The 19,521-nt window shown below is 35.1% G+C and overlaps 1 protein-coding gene across 1 annotated transcript in view; it reads left to right on the top strand.

Moving 5' to 3' along the window:
- The window catches only part of LOC142350576 (uncharacterized), a 32,830-nt gene extending 13,606 nt beyond the window's left edge, over window positions 1-19,224 (top strand). Inside the window, exons 2-4 of the mRNA XM_075402439.1 lie at window positions 14,006-14,183; window positions 16,272-16,434; window positions 18,855-19,224. Coding sequence (XP_075258554.1) covers window positions 14,006-14,183; window positions 16,272-16,434; window positions 18,855-19,209 — 696 coding nt within the window. The 3' untranslated portion in view covers window positions 19,210-19,224. The remainder of the gene's footprint in view (window positions 1-14,005; window positions 14,184-16,271; window positions 16,435-18,854) is intronic.
- The last annotated feature ends 297 nt before the right edge of the window (window positions 19,225-19,521 follow it).

Raw genomic sequence — 19,521 nt, forward strand, 5'->3', positions numbered from 1 at the left:
AAAAGTTGGGACATTTGGGGCATGTTAAAGTCCCACTATCACAAGACTGTTTGTGTCTGGCCATATGCTTTTTCACCACCATTTTTTCGCACTTTGTGCATTTCACTGGGAGATTTCTATCGAGAGCAGGCATTGTTATGTTAGTTCATTATGAATTGAGTAAAATTCAGTTAAATTGCGAAGCAACTGAATCTGAAAAAACAGAAAGTATAATGATTTAAAGCTGCTATGTAACTTTGAGGTACTCGATGATGACTCATCCCTTCCATATATGGAAATGACGTCATTTCTATTTTTAGATTCAGGCGTCATGTCAGAACATTCTAGAAGATTGATATGATTCTAATTGCGACAGTTCTGCATATAATTAACTAGCTTTCAGTTTAAATGTACAAATTCATTCCGTGGCAAAAAATTCGAACTAAACATTTTTTTCTCATTTTCTTCTCACTCTTATTTGTTAAAATTTACTTGAATTTTTCCATACAGATTATTTCCCCAAAGAAATTACAACAAGAAAACTATTCTTTAAAAATTCACGATTGTTACAGTATTTTGTATAGATTTAGTCCAAAATTTTGTATCTCAAATATTGATTTTCTGCCTGAGATCAAATTTAGTTTTACTGAAAATAGAAACTAGTGAATGAATGTGCTTCCAACACAACAAGAGAGAGATCAAGAAAAAGTTTCCATCTACTATTGAAGAACAAGTTTACATTGTACAACTTAATGTTGTTGTAATAGAACCTCCCGCCCAATCAGACTTCAGCTTTAGAAATCTAATTCTCAAGATAAACAATTTCATTTTATGCATTGCTTTTTCTATTTTAATTTTCTTTTATATTAACAGAGTTTTACTTGATACCGTATTGATTTGTGAAAAATGTTGATCAAAAATCACTTACAACTTTTGGAAAAAATTTACAAAAGAAAGAAAGGAATCGCTGATGCTTACAGAGTAGACGAAATTGATGTTGACTCTTATTTCTTTTACAATTTTTTGGACGTTTTTACTCAAAACAACAGAATGATCCGATTTAGTAAAGGATTTGAATATGCAACCTTTTCTATAAAAAAATTCGAGTATGATGACTACATATCAAAACAATCTTTCGATTTATCGTCAGAACTGCACATCAACAAGTATGAAATGCTCTTCATATTGAATTCTGTCCCAGTGATAATGGAACAGTACAGAAATTTGTCTCAATCTAATTATATCCCAATTCCTGAACCAGTAACAATTACTTCATCTCTGCAGAGTGCGCTGTTCTTTCATTATTACAAGGACTACAATGCAGGGGGGGGTAAGACTACGATTTGGAATACGACTCCCCAACATTTATATACAAAACATTAGTTCCAAATTTGGAACATTTTCCGAGATCGATTTGAGATTTAACGAGATGGAGAAAATTTATCGAAGCTTGACTTTTTTGATCCATTACGTCAACTCATTTCCTCTAACTTGTCCATCTTTGGCTGTTAACTAGGATAACACGTGTAAAAAGTACCTTTTTTGGTCACTATTCAGTTTTGAGCTTACGTGTTTCGGCTACTAATGTTAGATTTTCTATGAGTTGATTCCTTCTTTGGTAACTTTACAACTGAGGCATTTCCTTTTCTGGAAAATAACGTCACTTTTTCTGCTAAACTTTACCCTTTTTGGAAACTTTGTTCTCATTGGTTGGAGTTTAGTATAATTAGAGCTGAAAAATTCACCCGGCATCACTTGCTTTCTATTCTCTAAAATCAACATCACCCCTGTCTCAATTACTTTAAACTCTCATCTAATCTCACCTCATTGAGAAATGGAATTTACAGTGCAGAACAACAGCCTTCTCTACTCAGTTTCTTTCACAGAGGAGACTGCTCGGATCAGCATCAGAGACCTATCGAATGGGTTCTACGAGTCAATTCTAAACCTGCCTATCACAGTGTGGCACATTATTGAGCACCAGCGACAACAGTTTGACACATATCATCAGGGACAGGTTCCAATCACGGAGAATCAGCTTGGAACTCACGCAATGGGCCACGAAGTTGCTGTGATCAGTGGACATCACTACCCTCACGTTAACGGAACAGATTTTCCCGACAACTACGTTGCTGGAAGCATTCAGTACACATTTCCGTGGGAGGAAGGACAGATTCCCAACAACTGGTTCAATACACCCGAGACAAGTCAAGTATCCAGTCCAGAGCAGCAAAGCAGCCTTCTCCAGATAGTGAGCAATGCTGGCAGCAGTCAACAAAGCGAATTGAGTGTCGATACTAGCACCACGTGGTCATTTAACGATCTGGAAAACTTCGATCCAGCTCAGTATTATGGTTCGACTGATATGTCAACTACACCGTCAATGACAACCCCCTCCATAGAGGACGGAACAGCTCACAACCCCATTGTGCTGACTGATGAGGTTCCGGTAACCCCCATCAGTGTTCGACCTACAGAGCCTCCAGCAATCGTTGAAAGAGTCCGTCCATTTGGCAATGAGATTCAAAACTTGCCAGATCACGTTGTGAGAACTCTTTTTGTACTTGAATTTTATACTTTAATTACTTGTGGTGTATTTATACTTTTGTTTGAATTCATTTCTTTTTAAGTTGAACTTTTTCTTTACTACAAACACTATGCAAACTATGTTAAAAAAACACAGCAATTTTTTTTGTCAAAATTTTAAGAACAATTTGATAAAAATTCTGTTTCTTAACAAAAACGGTCGTTTAAAAATTGATTTTTAAGAAAAAAACTAAATTACTTTTTCAATTTTTAATAAAAATTTTTGTTTTAAAAATTGATATTTATTGAAACAAAACAAGTTCGAACGTTGTCATTTTCAAATGTAAAAAAAAACTTCTTTTATTTGCGCAAAATCATACCGTAAAATGAAGAAAAATGAAAATTTTTTGCGTTTTTAAATGACAGTTTTTGAAAATTTTTTCGACATTCAAGAAAACTTTTTCAATTCAAAACTCGATATTCAACAGAAATTGTTGACAAAATTTTCGATTTTTAAGAGAAAAGGTTGAAAAATTTTTCGATATTTAATAAAAAGTTGTTTGAATTTTTGATTTGTAAGAAAAGTTTTTGAAGAATTGATTTTTAAAAATAAGTTAATTTAAATTATAAAGGTAAATACAAATCACAAGCAAGAAATTATATACTTTATTTTCTAATTTCAAGATACAAAAGAGGATTATCAATTATGCCATGTCCATCTAACAAACAATCAACAATCTTTTTAAGTTCACTCTCATACTTTGAATTTCTAAGGGAATGCACCCTATCTAGAAAAGATGATCCAAGGGTTTGAGTACTCGCATTTCTTTGCTCAGAGCGTAGAAGGTGACGCTTGAACTTCTTTCTGCTCAATCGTTTTTTGGAGATACTGGGCACTTTTTCCACGTACTTATTCTCCAAGTTGTGCTCTACCGCTCTGGTTAACTGAGTAAAGACCACTCCTGACTCTTCTATAATGGAACCAAAGAACTTATCGAGTGTGTACAAGCAATCAACTGTTTGATAAACATAAGACAAATTTTCCATTTTCTCTAGTATCTCTTTCACTGAGGATGAAATGAGAATAATGTGGTAGCGACAAGTCTTTAATGGACAAAAGTTGTCATTATGAGTAGCAACGGAGTATTTTTTAGTGAGTAGATAAGGGTTCTACTCCTTAACTGATACAGAAATGAATATTGTCTTGTCATTAAAATCTCTGTAAAATTGAGGTAAAACCTGACACATTATTGCTGCCATTTCTATATCGGGATAACATAATAGAACCTATATGGAAACAAAATTTACGGTAACGTAATTTCTATTTTTAGAGGTAACAAGTTCTGTTTCCATAAAAACCCGTTTTCGAAATGGTACAGTTCAATAAACAGAAGGCTAAAAAATTTGTTGTTATACTTATTCAAAATATTTCAAGCACTATTTTTCTTTAATGCAACACAGACGAGCTAAACACCAGGATCCGTTTGAAATTCTGTTTAAAAAAATTGCGATTCTCAAGATTTCCGAATAGATTACCCTATAAGGAAATAACGTCATTTAGCATACCTTTTATGGGTATACATGACGTCATTACCATAAAAGGAAATTTTAAGTTATTGAGAGGAATTGCGTACAAATACATCATTTATTTTCTCTTTCACTCTAAGCTCAAGTTGTTGAAATGTCTCTCTCTAAAGTATCACCTTTTCTTTCGAGTGCTCTTTCAATGTAAACTCAATCCTCACCAAATCCAGGGACTGATTCGGTTCCTTTTTATATGGACTTTGGTTCCAATTCAAAAAGATTTGGGAGATTTACTATGTCCCAGATTTCAAGAAACGGACAACTTTATACTGAACCAACCTTCCAAGTCTTTAGAAAAGACAATTCTGGGACTTTTGAAAAGTACCAGCAACTGCGAATTGGAGACTATGAGTTTAAGAAATTCTGCTTCCTCAAGGAGGATCTTCTCAATGGAGAACTGGAGATGAGAGAAAACCAACCCCAATTCGACAAAAACATAGGAATGGAACACGTGCTGGAACAGTGTCACAAAGTGAGAGAGATTAGCATTGGACGAAATCGCAGACTCTATGTTACTTTCCTCCAATACATCAAGGACAACCCAGCTTCAACTTATGTACAAATTCGACTTTTTTGTCGAAAGGAGAACAACGAGTTCAAACAAGTGACTTATGTCAGCTACACTCTGGATGAATTCAAGGAGTTGATACAAAATCTGAAGGACTTTTCTAATATTCAACAATGTACATTTCAATAAATGTGTAATTTTATAATGTATTTGTCTTTTTAATTCATACTATTTGAATCATTTTTTCTTTTTTTTTCAAACTGAAAATGAGTTGGAATATTGGTTCCTCCAGAAATATTTTTCTGAGTCTAAGAAATAAATCTAAAGTATTCCACGTTAGACTTCACTACGAACTAAAAAAGTCTTGTTATACAGTTCTTGAAGCTCTAAATTTTCCCAAAATTGATAAACTTGACAGTGAGTCCAATTTTTCAGAACTAAAGTGGGTTATTCATAACGGATTACGACGCACTACTTCAATATATCAATCTGATAAACACAAAATTTCCATTTCACAACATCGTTGGAACGGAGTTCAATGGAGTTTTTTGACAAAAATTGAACTAAAAAAAGAGGAATACAAAAATTTATTGGAACATCTTCCTGACCTTCTTTCTTATGTAGAGACTTTCAAAAAGACCAGTATCACTTTAGATAAATAAAGAAAACAATTGATGGATATTGTCACATTTCTAAACATTTTTAATTGTTACAGTAGTATTTTTCCAATGTTTCCCAACAACGAAAAACGAAAAAACTGTCTCCTGGCTGCATGTAAAATTGGGATCAAAACATTATTTTGGAGGAAATTGACCAAAACTTCCCCCACGGAGGACTTATTGGATACGGTAATTCAATTCTGGACTTTTTCCTAGCAAGATCGAAAGTGTTTCGTTTACATGCAATTTTACGATTCTGCTGGAGCGGTTAAAGCAACTACAAACCAAGGACCGGGTTATTGTTACATGTTACCTCAATTTCCGAGCTCATGTCTCTTGGGTCACATTACTGGTCTGTTCTTTTGTATCTTTATAAAAATTTGTCATCCACGTATTTTCAAAATGCTAGACTGTTGATCATTTTTTGAAAAATCATCCCAGAAGAAAGAATGCCTCTCGTTGTACTGGATATTGAATGCTTAGAAGGAAAAATTATCAAAGAGTTGGGAATCTTTAAGGACGGAATTGTACTTGGATACAGTTTTCTCCCACCTAAAGACTACAAGCCGACTTTTCAAGCAAAATGGAATACAAAAAATATGCACGGTATAAATAGGAACCATGGAAAGCCTGATTATTCTGAGTTGGCTTTTGTTATACATCAACATTGCTCACCAACACCAGAGTACTTTGCTAAAGGACTTGAAAAATGCAAAATTTTATCACCCTACTTGTGTAAGGATGCGGAAAATCTTGATGATCTTGTTTGTCCGAAGGCTTCCAAACTATTAGAAAACAAGGATGTTGAATGGAGTTGCAGCAACTACCCCTATCGACACAAGAAGAGTCTTCATTGTGCAGAAAAGAAGGCTTACGTTTATGGGATATGGACTTTAAATTTTTTTGATAATATTTAATGTTTGTATTTGTGATTGTAATTTATCATTTTTATTTGTAATTTTTTTCCTCTGAAATTAGTATAAGAGAATGAGTTGGTCAAAAAATATCTACAAATACTGTGTTCCCATACTTTATTATTCTTTCATAGTCTTGCTCCTAACTTTGGTACTCTTTTCAATTTTGATGCTTTTTCTCACTGATTCATCTGAGGGAACAATAATTTGGTTGTGTGTTATGTTTAGTTCACTTATCTTTTTATTAATTTTTGGCATTTTTGTTGTTTACGTTTCAATTCAGTTGCACAGTTCCTTTATCCCTAGGGAAGAAGATAGCGTATAAATGACTGATCACACTGATAAGGGGCTTCAATTAGGTAATTTTGTCTTTGATGACAATAATCAAGAACGTCAATCTTGGAAATGTTTTGGACAGACGTGTAACCGGTCTTTAGTAGTTTTTTGTCCCAGTTCTTTGTCATACTATTGATTTTAGCTTGTTGTATCGTAAGAATTACATTAGCTGAGACTTGTGAGGAGACAACAGTTTGGATCGCCATTTTGTCGAGTACAGTTGGATATATTTTACCTTCTCCAAAATTATGAACAAAATAATTTCCACGAAGGAACGAGTTTTTATTTCTTTGGTTGGACCAAGTGGATCTGGGAAATCCCAACTCATCCATGATTGGTTAGTTTTTGGAACTTTTCAACCAGAATTTGACAAAATTTACTATTTTTATCAACACTATCATTCTCTTTACGGACTAATGTCAAAAAATATAAAAAACATTGAGTTCGTTCAAGGTGTTGATTTTGAGTTGATACAAAATTTACCTAATAACGGAACAAAGTATTTACTTATTTTTGATGACTCTTGTGAAGAAATTTCTAGTTCTAAAGAATTTGTAAAAATAGCTACTGCTGGTAGACATAAAGGTTTAAGTACAGTGTACATAAAGCACAATCTCTTTCATCAAAGCCGACTAGGAAGGGATATTGAACTACAGAACACCCATATTGTTTTATTCAAATCACCCAGAGACGTCTTACAAATAAACACGCTCAGTCAACAGTTGGGATTGGGATCTCAACTAAAAGACTGGTATACCACAGCAACTTCAGTTCCCTATGGTCATTTACTTATTGACTTGACTCCAAAAACAGTCGACTCTCTGAGATACTGTACTAACAGTGGTTCAACACCATCTTTATTTTTCCTACCTCAAAGCAAGCAACAGATTACGTTTTTGATGAGCACACAACATCTCTCTACTCTGATCGCGTTCCAGAAATATTCCCAGAGCTTCAAAATAACTTTTCTCAAAAATTGTCCCAAAGACTTTATCCAGTTTCTAATCGAGTGCATAGTAAATCTTCTAAGAGGAGAGCTAAGAGAAATTCAAAAACAAGAAGTTTTAAAGTTCAGAGAAGAAATTCATCTTCTTATTTTAAAAAGAACAAGCCTCAGTAAAAGAAGACAGATTCCGAAAAAGGAATCAGTCTTACATCAATTTTAACTCCGTCAATCATTAATCGTCTCTCTTGAAATGGATCAGTTTGTTTTGATTCCTCAACAACTTTATGATCAAAAAATCAGGTTATCACCTCAAAGATTGGACAAATATAACGAAAAACAGGATTCGGTTCCAAAAAATTTGAAAACTGTTTATAGAAAAGTTAACGCTAAAACAAAGTCTTCTAGCAACGAATCACTTATCAATGAAATTTTAAATTCACCTGACATTAAACTATCCCTATCTGACTCCATTTTGTTAGACGGAAGAGATACAAACGTTGCATTTGTCGATTTTGTATACGCTCTGAAGAAGAAAAACGTTGAATGTCCCGATATTTATTACACAATTCTTGACGCAATCGGCATAAATCCACATAAAATTTTAAACAAAGATGCCAAAAGCAAAGAACGAGGAAGCTTGATCCCTTTCCAAGTCTGAAAAAGCCAAGCTATAGAGGTTGTACAGGGAAGGAAAAGCCGCATATGGTTCAGTTCAAAACCTTCAGAAAGCCAGTGGGTTGTCAAAGAAGAAGGTTACTGATTTTTTATACAGAAAGAATTCTTACACTAAATTTAGACGAGCAATTCGACATTTCAAAAGATTACCTGATTTTGCAAAACGTATCAATGAGATTTGGTGCCTTGATTTGGCTTTTATGGATAAATTGTCTGAATTTAATAACGGTGTGATATACTTATTGATATGTGTTGACGTCTTTTCTCGCCTGGTCCGTGTTCAATCAATGAAGTCAAAATATGCCTCTGATGCTGTAGCTGCCTTTAAAAAAATGTTAAGGAAGAACACTAAACCTGATAGAGTTTGGGTTGATCAAGGTACTGAGTTCGGGGGAGAATTCAAAAATTTTTTGCAAGAGTAGAGACATCAAAATCTACTCTACAAGAAGTGAAACAAAAGCTGCTGTAGCAGAAAGAGCAATTAGATCTTTAAAAAACATTATTTATCGCTACATGGAGGAAAACGGCGATAAATACGTTCACAAAATGGATAGTTTTGTTAACACTATGAATACAAGAGTTAACAGATCTATAGGTAAATCCCCCAAAAACGTTAAAAATTCAGATTTTTTGTCAATTTTTTTACAAAAACCTATTATTGAGTACAAAAAACCACGCTTTAAAATTGGAGACAAAGTTCGAATCTCCAAGTACGATATCTCATTTAGAAAAAGTTACAAGTCTCAATTCACAAGTGAAATTTTTGAAATTGTTAAAATTGCGACTTTAAAACCACCAACCTATAACCTTCATGGAGAACAAGGTGATGAAATTCTAGGCAAATTTTATGAACAAGAGCTTGCAAAGTGTATCATTTAGATATGAATTCTTTTACTGTAGAGTTGGTTTCGAATGCTTCCTTTGATTGTTATCCAAATAATACATTAAGTTCTTTTACAAACTTTCTTCCGGAACAAATTAATCTCGAAGGAGAATGGGAGGTTGCAATTACAGAACTATCTTATCCTTCCTTGTACCAAAACATCACGGAAGGGAAATTTTTCTATCTAGATGAAGCAACACCGAATACAAAACCATCAGACTATTACACACTTGATCCAGGTCTATATCTTTCGATCTCTGATATTGTAAACGAAATGAACAAAAAAGTTCAGGAACGAGAAAAGTATGAAAAAACACCAATCAGATTACACGTTAACAATATTACACAGCGAATTTCTTTGAGTCTTCCCAATGAGAATTCTTTACTTGTTATATTTAGTGCTGGTCTTTGTCATGTCTTTGGATGTGAAGAAGCTGTTTATGGGATGGGTGTTTTCATGAGTGGTGCTGGTCCACATTTTCCCAAGTTCCCTTATGACATTGTACGAACACATACATTGATGATATATAGTGATATTGTTGAATACAACATTGTGGGTGATACAAAAGCTGCTCTTTTACGATGCATTCCTTTTATATCAAAGGTTAAGAATGGAGACATCATCTCAACTGGCCAATACATAAATTATCAAAATTTTCCAAACCTACAGTTTAAAAAAATTCTGAAAAATTCATTCCACAGCATAAAATTAGAGCTCCGAGACTCTTATGGTGAAAAAGTACCTTTCAACTCTGTTAGAATAACTAGAGCAGTACTAACGTTTAGAAAAACTTCTGAAAATCATTTTTAGAATTAAGACTGTAAAAAATGGTTGCTGATAGTGATTTACCGTATTTTCGCGGATATGCCAGACAAAGGGGTAGGGGATTTGGAGCTTTAGCGCAAACAATTGGGAGGACAGCAATTCCGTTTTTGAGACGATATGTTGTCCCAGCAGCAAAAAGAGTGGGATCTGATTTTATTGAAATGGCTGCTCCTGAAATTGGAATGGTTTTGACTGGGAAGAAAAAACTCAAATCTGTCGCTGCTGATGTTGGAAAGAAAACTTTACGTAAACAGCTAGGTGCAGGAAAAACAAGAAAACGTCGCATTATTCGTAGATCACCTCCAAAAATCAGTCGACGTCGTCGAGAAAAGATATATTTGCTAATCTAAAATGAATTCTAGATCAACAAACGATTCCAATTTTCGATATGGACACTTTACAAACTCTTGCTTGGAGATTTTTGACAAAATTCCTGTTTTGGAACCTATTGAGTCTGCTCATGTTCAAGAAGTTTATCCTAGTACTTCACTGGATGAAAGCAGCATTGAATTTGAATTTGAAACAGATAGAAGCATCTATCTTGATATGAGAGATATCCACCTTCAAATCAAAGTTGGACTACAAAAGGGAAGATTGTTTGATGACTTTATGAAAAAAGATGAGCATGGAAAACCAGATATGGGTATGTCTTTCACAGATGACGATTTACATTATCTAACTCATGTCAACAATATTTTACACTCATTCTTCTCCAACTGTGAAGTGTATCTGAACAATCAACAAGAGTACATGGCTTGTTATGAATACGAATTTGAAAAAGAACCTAGTGATTATGAGAAGAGCCCGTTTATAGACCGAGAGGAATAACTTCTGCTGAAAAATGGAAGCACTTACTACGGTAAATTGGCTATTGACCTGTTTCAATGTGAAAAGTTACTGCTTCCAAATACAAAAGTAAGATTGAAATTGATTCGTGCAAGACCTAATTTTTACATGATTTCCTACAATCCTCACGTTTCCCTTAAGGTTCTTGACTGTTCCTTATTTACACGACGCGTGGTTGTTAACGAAGTGTATCACCAGATTATCAAATACCAATTAACTCATCAACCTGCTTGTTACAACTTTATGGAAACCATTGCACGTACATTTATTATTCCCTCAGGACAGAACCAGTTTATTCAGGAAAATGTTTTTAACAAGGCTCCAATCAGAAGAGTAGCTATTGCGATGAACACCAATTCGGCATTCACAGGACATTTTCAAGAAAATCCTTCCATTATCAGAAATTTGCTTTGCGAGAACTTAGAATTGTTCGAGGAGGTAGAGCTATTGTATCGCTTGATACAACTAATGACTGTAGAGCATACGTAACAACAATGAAAGCAATGAATTTTAACGAGGAAATTCCTGCGTTACCGAATCATCAGTTTCAGAACCACTACATACTTGTATTCGATCTCACTTCACTTCAAGATGCTGGCGAAAATGTTCATTATCCTGAACTCAGTGGTGAAAGTATTCGATTGGAAATGTTTTTTGATCGTTCACTAAGAAACGTAACAGAAATCTTTGTTCTGGGAGAAAGGATGTCCACTGTCAAAATTGATCAGTTTGGGACTGTTGCTAAAAATGTCTAATAATTTTTCATCATTTTTTCATTTTTATGTACTTTGTTGGAACATTTGTAGGCTTAACCTCTCTATCTAGCTGTTGTTCTCTATATCAATTGTTAATTAACTAATGGATGTGAATTGGGGTAGACTAACTTCAAATATATATATTTATATTCCTTTGCTAATTTTCTTTGGACTTTTTATAATTATTGTTTTCTTTCATCCCAGCACCCAGAACGAAACGGTTGACAAAATCACAAAATCCAAAGATAGTTGCTTCTCTCAACAGAACGAAAGTTTTCAACTTGATTGCTCTGTCAGGAATCCTTGTACAAACGGAGCTTGTGAGATAAAGAAAAGAAAACTTATTTGTCATGGATAACACCTCACTTCGTGACATTATTGAACGTATTCCAGAGCTTAAATTCCGGTATATTGGATCCTTTCCAGCAGATTTTGTCCCAAATTTGCCCAAATTTACTTTTGCAATCATCAACACTTCCCCAAGCAGTGAAGCTGGTGAACATTGGATAATGATTGGTCGCCTCAATAGGAACTATTACTATGCGGATTCTCTAGCACGATCAATGACACATTACAAATTTTTGAATAAAAAGTATCAGAAAATGATACACAGACCACTCCAGAAAATGGAAAACTTGTGTGGGTTCTACACTATTTATGCTGCTTTTCATCTATTTAAATTTTTACAAACAAACTTGAACAATGTTCATGATGTGCATGTACTAAATTTTATTAGTAATTATATGTAAATTTGATTACTGGGGTATACACTAAGCTGGTGCCCAATAAAGTCGACATTAGTTTTTAACAATTGTCTTTTTTACTCAGTTAGCTACTCAAGTTTTTCCTTTTTGTCGACTTTATTAACCCACTCGGCTAAATGTACCTCGGTTATCACTTATTTTAATAGCAATTTATACCAATTTAATGTAAATGTTCGAGTGATTTTGTATTTTGATGTGCATAATTTATACTATGTCTGTTATTTATAGCTTTTTCAATTCAATTTTTTTTAAAAAGCTGTCATTTTTAACCAATCAGAAGAGAGTTTTTAGAAATTATTGAAAAAACGGCGTAAAAATGTACAAAAATCTCAACAATTTTTCAAAAAATACCCCTAATCTTAATATATGTCAGCGGATATAAATAATCTTAAAACATGTCGACCACTATAACTAATCTCAATACATGTCGACCGCTATAACTAATCTTAATACATGTCGACCGCTATAACTAATCAAAATACATGTCGACCGCTATAACTAATCTTAATACATGTTGGCGGCTATGAATTATCTTAATACATGGCGGCTATACACAATCTTAATACATGGATATTCAATTCCTAATCTTAATGCTTTGAGATTCTATTCCTAATCTTAATACATGGAGATTCTATTCCTAATCTTAATACATGGAGATTCTATTCCTAATCTTAATACATGGAGATTCCATTCCTAATCTTAATACATGCACCCTATACCCTATCTTAATACATGTAGGCGCCCCTAGATTCTATTCCCTAACTTAATACATGGAGGGGGACCCTAAGCGGTCAAAGCCGCTATAACCAATCTTAATACATGGGGTCCCCACCCCCCCCGGGGACTATCACTCTATCTATTACTACTGTTTTATTCGGGAGTCTCCGAGAATTATGTTTTTGAGGCCGAACTCTTGAAGACGTGATAGCGCATCTGGGGATATACAGCAACAAAAAGTGCCCGTCAAGCTAGGAACGACGGGTCTTTGGAATATAATCCTGTGGAACCAATGCTGGCACCGGCGGATATGTTTTTTTTTCAAGTCCCTAGCTCAATTTGATATGAAATTACTACACAGTTTGTAAATTTGTTCAGAATCTATTTAATACGTTTATCACAACAATTAGGCTCCGAATGTAATGGAATTTCCTCCGAATGTAATGTTCAGCAGACTCTTGAAACGTTCTGGTTCAGATTGTCAGCTCTCAAGTTCCTAAACAGTTAAAAGCTTTTTTTCTGAATCAGAGAAGTTCAGAATTGATTCTGAGTCAGGACTGAAAATCAAAATTTCTCCGATTTGTTTCTGATTCAGTACTGATTCCCTATGAACGTTAGGTAAGGGTTGTCTGTCAAACCCAAACTCGAATTGAATGAAATTTTCCTGTAGTTTAGCTTAACCTTTATTGTTTTTCAGTGATCATCGGTTTTTCTATGATGTTCTTTTTATACTATGGCCGTCTGCTTCCTCGCGATGCTTTAAAAAATGAGCACAAAAACTGTATCACTTGTCGACTGGAAAGTTGTTTGCGTTAACGAATACCTTAACGAATAATTTTTAAAGTCGACTTCCCAAGACATGATAGATGTTTAAGATTCTGAGGGCCTCTAAGATGAACAGACTTAAAAATCTTTTCCTCTAAAATAACATTATTTCAACTCCTCTCCACTCTTATAAGTTAGCAACTAAATATACATTTTTATAAATTTTCAGCCTTTAGAAAGATTACACTGTCAGGTGCGGGCTGTTAATGTAAAATATCATCGTACCAATTCTGTAAAATTATTATTATCGTTGTCGCTTTAGGAAGAGTCGTTGGATCCGGGAAAACCCGGAGATCTCAAGGAGTCCTTCCATATGATTCTTGCAGAAGTTAAATCTGACAATTTGGAGTGGCCCAGCAATGACTTTGGAGTAGAGATGACGAAATGTTTCGAGAAACTCAGATCAATTGCCTTGCAATTCCTCACATTGCTGGCGATCGGTTAGATTTCTTTATTAAATGCTCTTGAACGTAATTTGAAGCAATTACTGTAAACGTCTTTTTTATGCAAAATTTTTACTTGATCAGTGTCTTCTATAACCTTCTTTTGGACTCACGTCTTGAGTAACTTTTTCACGCTTGACTTCTTGAATTTTTGCTTGTCCTTAATTGCTCTTATTGAGAAATTAAGTATGTGTTGCAAAAATAAATGCGATTTTAAGCTGGGAGATTATAAGGGACTGCTAGAAGTGCTGCAGTCTAGGACGCAGGAGGTCGCCAGTTGAAATCCCTCGTTGACCCATAAAAAAGTTTTCCCCTACTACAGGACCTTTGAAATACTTTGCCGCGCCTATCGTTCGAGAGCAATTTGTCCGAAGTCGGTTTGTTTGCGTTATGTTGGTAGAAGATAGGATCAACTCTGGAGCGCCCACTAATCTAGGCCCGACCCGGGTGGAGGATTTTCCCCTAAAAATATGTAAGAAATGCTCTGATAGCTGAGCTTACATAAAGAGCTTAGATAGAAAATCTTAGATAGTAAATCTTACATAAACATCTGCCTAATGTGCTAAATTTTCAGCGCATTTCTTGAATCAATTCAACGCATCTCAACACAGCGAGCGAAAAATTGTGTAAGATTTATCCGCTGAAAAAAAGTTTTTTTTTCACCGCCTGTTTGTGCTTTTGTACATCTTTTGAACGCTTACCCGACTTTCAAATCTGTTCCCACCTCTCAATTTCTCAAAAATTTGTTTGCTACAATGTTTAAATTTTACCCAAACATTTTTGAATTATTGTAAGGTTTGCGCTTAGGGCGATAAATTTTGACTTCTGATGTGGGGAAAACTATGGAAGGAATATGTTGAAAATTTCTCAATTTTCGAAGCTTTGCTGAACAGAATGAGTTGTCTATCTTCGAAGTGTTGAACTGATGAAAGGATTGCGTTGCAATAAGTCTGATGCATATCATTGGTTTTGTATAATAACCTCTAATTTTTCAAAAAATGGCTTATTACTTGACCAAAAACCGAAAAAACATTTCAATATATTTTGCGTTTTGTGAAATTAAAACCATTTTGAGCATGTAATTGGCCTAAAAGTTTATTGCCTGGTTTTTATTACTAATACTTGAGACCAAATTCAAAGACTTAATTGTTCTTGTGAACAATGCTATGGGTAATTCAAAAGCCACTGAGTGTCTTCTTAATCCTCAATTAGTATCAAGAGGGACATTTCTGAAATTAATCACCAATTTTTCATTTCAGTTATTAGATACTATATGCGTGGGGAAGGGGTAATTTAAGGCAAGTTTAAACTAAATTAACTTGGTTTCACGTGTTTCCACACATGCTTAAAACTCTAATCTTAAAACATAGGTCTTGAAAAAGCGCGACAAAAGCTATTATATATGATCGATTTTTCGGACATTGGCCACGTAATGCTGTAAATTTTGCCAATTTTTGTATTTAGTGTTTTCTTTTGTCTTAAGCCTGGTTCTATTTATAAAGTTTTACAGAAGTTGCGCAACATTTTTAAATATGACTTCTAACTGTTTCTTATGAACGGAGTTTGTTGAATACAGTCAAAGTCAAAAGAGGGCGAAGTCTATGAAATTGAATGAGCATATAAAGCCACATCACTAATCAAAGTGCTTTAAGTTATAATTTATTAGATCAAATTCCAAATGGCATTTTATTAAACTCAAATGTATTTTTAAAGATGAGTTCAGCAGAATAATATAACCTTAGTTCTGCAATACTGCACACCATGAGCCTGTTAGTTTGTGTCTCTGCTTCTTTTTTTATCTGTTTCAATTACCAATGGAACTCAAAACCGATATCTTTGCTCAAGCGACCGGCTGTGTTTTATGAATAGAAATACTGGAAAACTAATTGACCAGGAATATCAAATTATTTAACGAGTACATTTTTGGATAATTTTTGGTCATTTCGTCTAATTGGGAATTTTGGCACATCGGTTACTTCAGAGCACTGGATATTTTCATTGGGTATTTTAGCACATCGCGTTTTTGCCATTATTGTTACCAAGTTGGTAATGGTGGATATATCTACATTTTTTTTTTGGTTTTAGGCTTGGAATTGGAACCCAATTTCTTCACGCAGTACTGTTCTGGCATTGGAGAGCGTATCAATATGACCGCTATGCGATGCAACTACTACCCATCTCTCTCCTATTCAGAGGTCCAGCAGGTGAAGCAAGGTCAAATTAGATGCGGGGAACACAGCGATTACGGGTAAAAAAATAATGCTTGTGATAAATTTGTTTACATAATTTTGATAACTCCAAATTAATCCAAGAAGCTTCTTTTTGGTGATATCCAATCTGAAAGCGTATTTATGAATTTATGACGCCGTTCGTAAAATGGGGCGGAAATTTCTTCTAAGACTTTGAGTCTCGAGAGAAGGAAAATTTCATGGCTTCTTGGTTTTGAAATTTTGTGATTTTTTTATTGAAAAGAAACTTTTCAATTTTTAGGAAGCTAATTGTACTCACGATTTGTTACTGTAACTGATTAAACCTCGTGTCTACAAAAAAACACTACAACTTGGAGGTTCAAATAATATACACTCACTAAGCGCGGGGCACAAAGTGCTCAGCTGCGTATGAACTTGAAGCGGGGTTTTAACTTCATGATTTTGCTTGCTCCCTTGAAATATAATTTGTAACCTCATTTAAGAGTTCATGGAAGTCAATGGCAGTGATCTCTGAGTTTAGTTACAATAGTTTGTAAGCATTATTTACAGAGACCTGGACGTGAAATTCACTTTTAATCAACAACTGTTGCGATAATAGCAGTTAAATAAACTGCCAGTGTAATAAATTTTAATGGTGGAAACAGTTTGATAAACTTGTCTAAAAAACTTGTGTTATGTGTGTCGTGTGTGTGTGTGTGTGTGTGTGTGTGTGTGTGTGTGTGTGTGTGGTGCGGCGTGGGTGGTGTGTGTGCGGTGTGTGTGTGTGTGTGGTGTGTAGGTGGTGTGTGTGTGTGTGGTGAGTGCGTGCGTGTGTGTGCTTGTGCGTGTGTGTGTGTGTGGTTTGTGTGTGTGTGTGTGTGTGTGTGTGTGTGTGTGTGCGCGTGTGTGTGTGTGTGTGTGCGTGTGTTTGTGTGTTGGGTGCGCGTGTATGTGTGTGTGTGTGTATGTGTGTGTGTGTGTGTGTGTGGTGTGTAGGTGGTGTGTGTAGTGTGTGGGTGTGTGGTGAGTGCGTGCGTGTGTGTGTTTGTGCGTGTGTGTGGTGAGTGCGTGCGTGTGCGTGTTTGTGCGTGCGTGTGGTGAGTGCGTGCATGTGTGTGTGTGGTTACATGACAATTTACCCAATTCCATTTTACCCAATGCCATTTTACTCAATGCCATTTTACCCAATGCCATTTTACCCAATGTCATTTTACCCAATGCCATTTTACCCAATACCAACTTACCAAATGCTCTTTGATCTTTTCGTTCAATTATCCGATTACAAATTAGTAGTCGCTATTAGAAGGATGATTTAAAACATTTGTGGACAACATAATCCCATGTTCGGTTTTGATAGTTCCATATCAAGTCCCACGGGCCATTTATTTTATAGTCGGCTAAATAGTCATTCTGGTTAATTTAGCAATGGGGTAAATTGGGTAAGTTGGCATTGGGTAAAATGGCAGGTTGGGTAAAATGGCATTGGGTATAATGGCATTGGGTAAAATGGAATTGGGCAAATTGTCCTGACACCGTGTGTGTGTATGTGTGTGTGTGGGAGGGGGCGCATGAGGACAAAACGAAGAACATATCCTAAGAAATATCACTTACCTTCGAAAATGTAATTGTCCACAAAAAATAAAAATGAAAAACCAATAAAACTGTGTTCAATTTTGAAATGATCGCAACTGGTGTTGATTAAAAAAATTACCACGCGGTTGTTATCGCCCTCGAAATTATCATTACACCTCGGCTTCGCCTCGGTGTTTGATAACTTCTTCGTGGCGATAACAACCGTGTGGTAATATTCATTGTTGAATAAGAATTTTACTTACAAAAAATTACATATTTCCCATTTCTGTAGCGGATTTACTTGAGACCAAATAGGCTAAAATGGGTAGAAGAGTTTGCTTGCTGCTTGTTCTGGTTTATAATGTTTATTTGGTAATGCCTAGTAATGACTTTTGGGATCTATTCTGTTTCCCCCCAAGCTTAGTGGGCTTATATTTTTTTACGCCCCAGGCGCATGTTCTATTTTATATAGTAACATGCCATATAACATATAATTTGTAACGGTGGGGGGGGGGGGCAGAACAGTAGATCCGACTTTTGAAACATAAGGTTTAATTAGTTTGTTCCTTAAAAACCATGAAATCTTCAGTCATTGAATTTTCAATAAATATCACTGCAATGATTTTTCATGCAGGAAATAAATGTGTAGTCGTGATATCTGTTAATATCCGATTTGAAATGATCCTCCTTAGTTGCAGCAGCATTGGAGAAAACGATTAAATATGTAGGTCTTCACGGGACCAGGTTCCTTGAATCGCCCAAAATTATGATACTGCAACCAGTCGGCGACCTCGATGTGGTTTTTATCATTATTGTATAGGTACACAGAAACCTCTGTGATTTTAACGCACGAAATGTGAATGGTAGGATAATGGTTAAGAGTTGTAATGAAGAACCTCTATTTCAGCCTTATCACCCTTCTGATCTCGGAAGATATTTCTGGACTGCAAGTGAAGAATAGAGATGGAGACTATGTCAACTTGTCAAAAGCTGAAGACTGCAGCTACATCTTGGTCAACTTGGGTGACCTCATGCAGCGATGGACGAACGATGAGCTAACTTCTGCTGAACATCGTGTTATCTTTAACAATAATTTAGGCGATGGGGAGGGCACTGTTATTCCCGAGAGACAATCAATTGCCTACTTCGTGTTCGCGAATGACGAAACTGTAGTTGAGCCCTTTGCTAAAGAACCCAAATATGAACCTATTACATCTATTGAGTATTTAATGAAAAAGTTCAGCGTTATTTTTAACAAATAAAACCTTTATTACCTATTTATTCAATAAAGCATGGGTTTAGTTTGTTGATGAACTTTTCTCAAACGAAATATATATGTTAAAATAGATAAAGATTCCACTGATATATATTTAAAGAAAACGGTAAATAAATTAGAACAAGGCCGCAGAGATTAAAAAATCCTTAATTAATAGCCGTCCTTATCTTTGCAGCCACCTCTTATAGCTGCCCTATTTTTTCTATAACTCACAGAATATGAATTGTATTGGGGCACTGTTTTTGCTCTGTTCACAAATTTTGTTTATTAATAGCCGCGAAGCGATAGCGGCTATTAT

The sequence above is a fragment of the Convolutriloba macropyga genome, chromosome 12, assembly GCF_964194025.1.
Source record: "Convolutriloba macropyga chromosome 12, txConMacr16.3, whole genome shotgun sequence".
NCBI classification, from domain to species: domain Eukaryota; kingdom Metazoa; phylum Xenacoelomorpha; order Acoela; family Convolutidae; genus Convolutriloba; species Convolutriloba macropyga.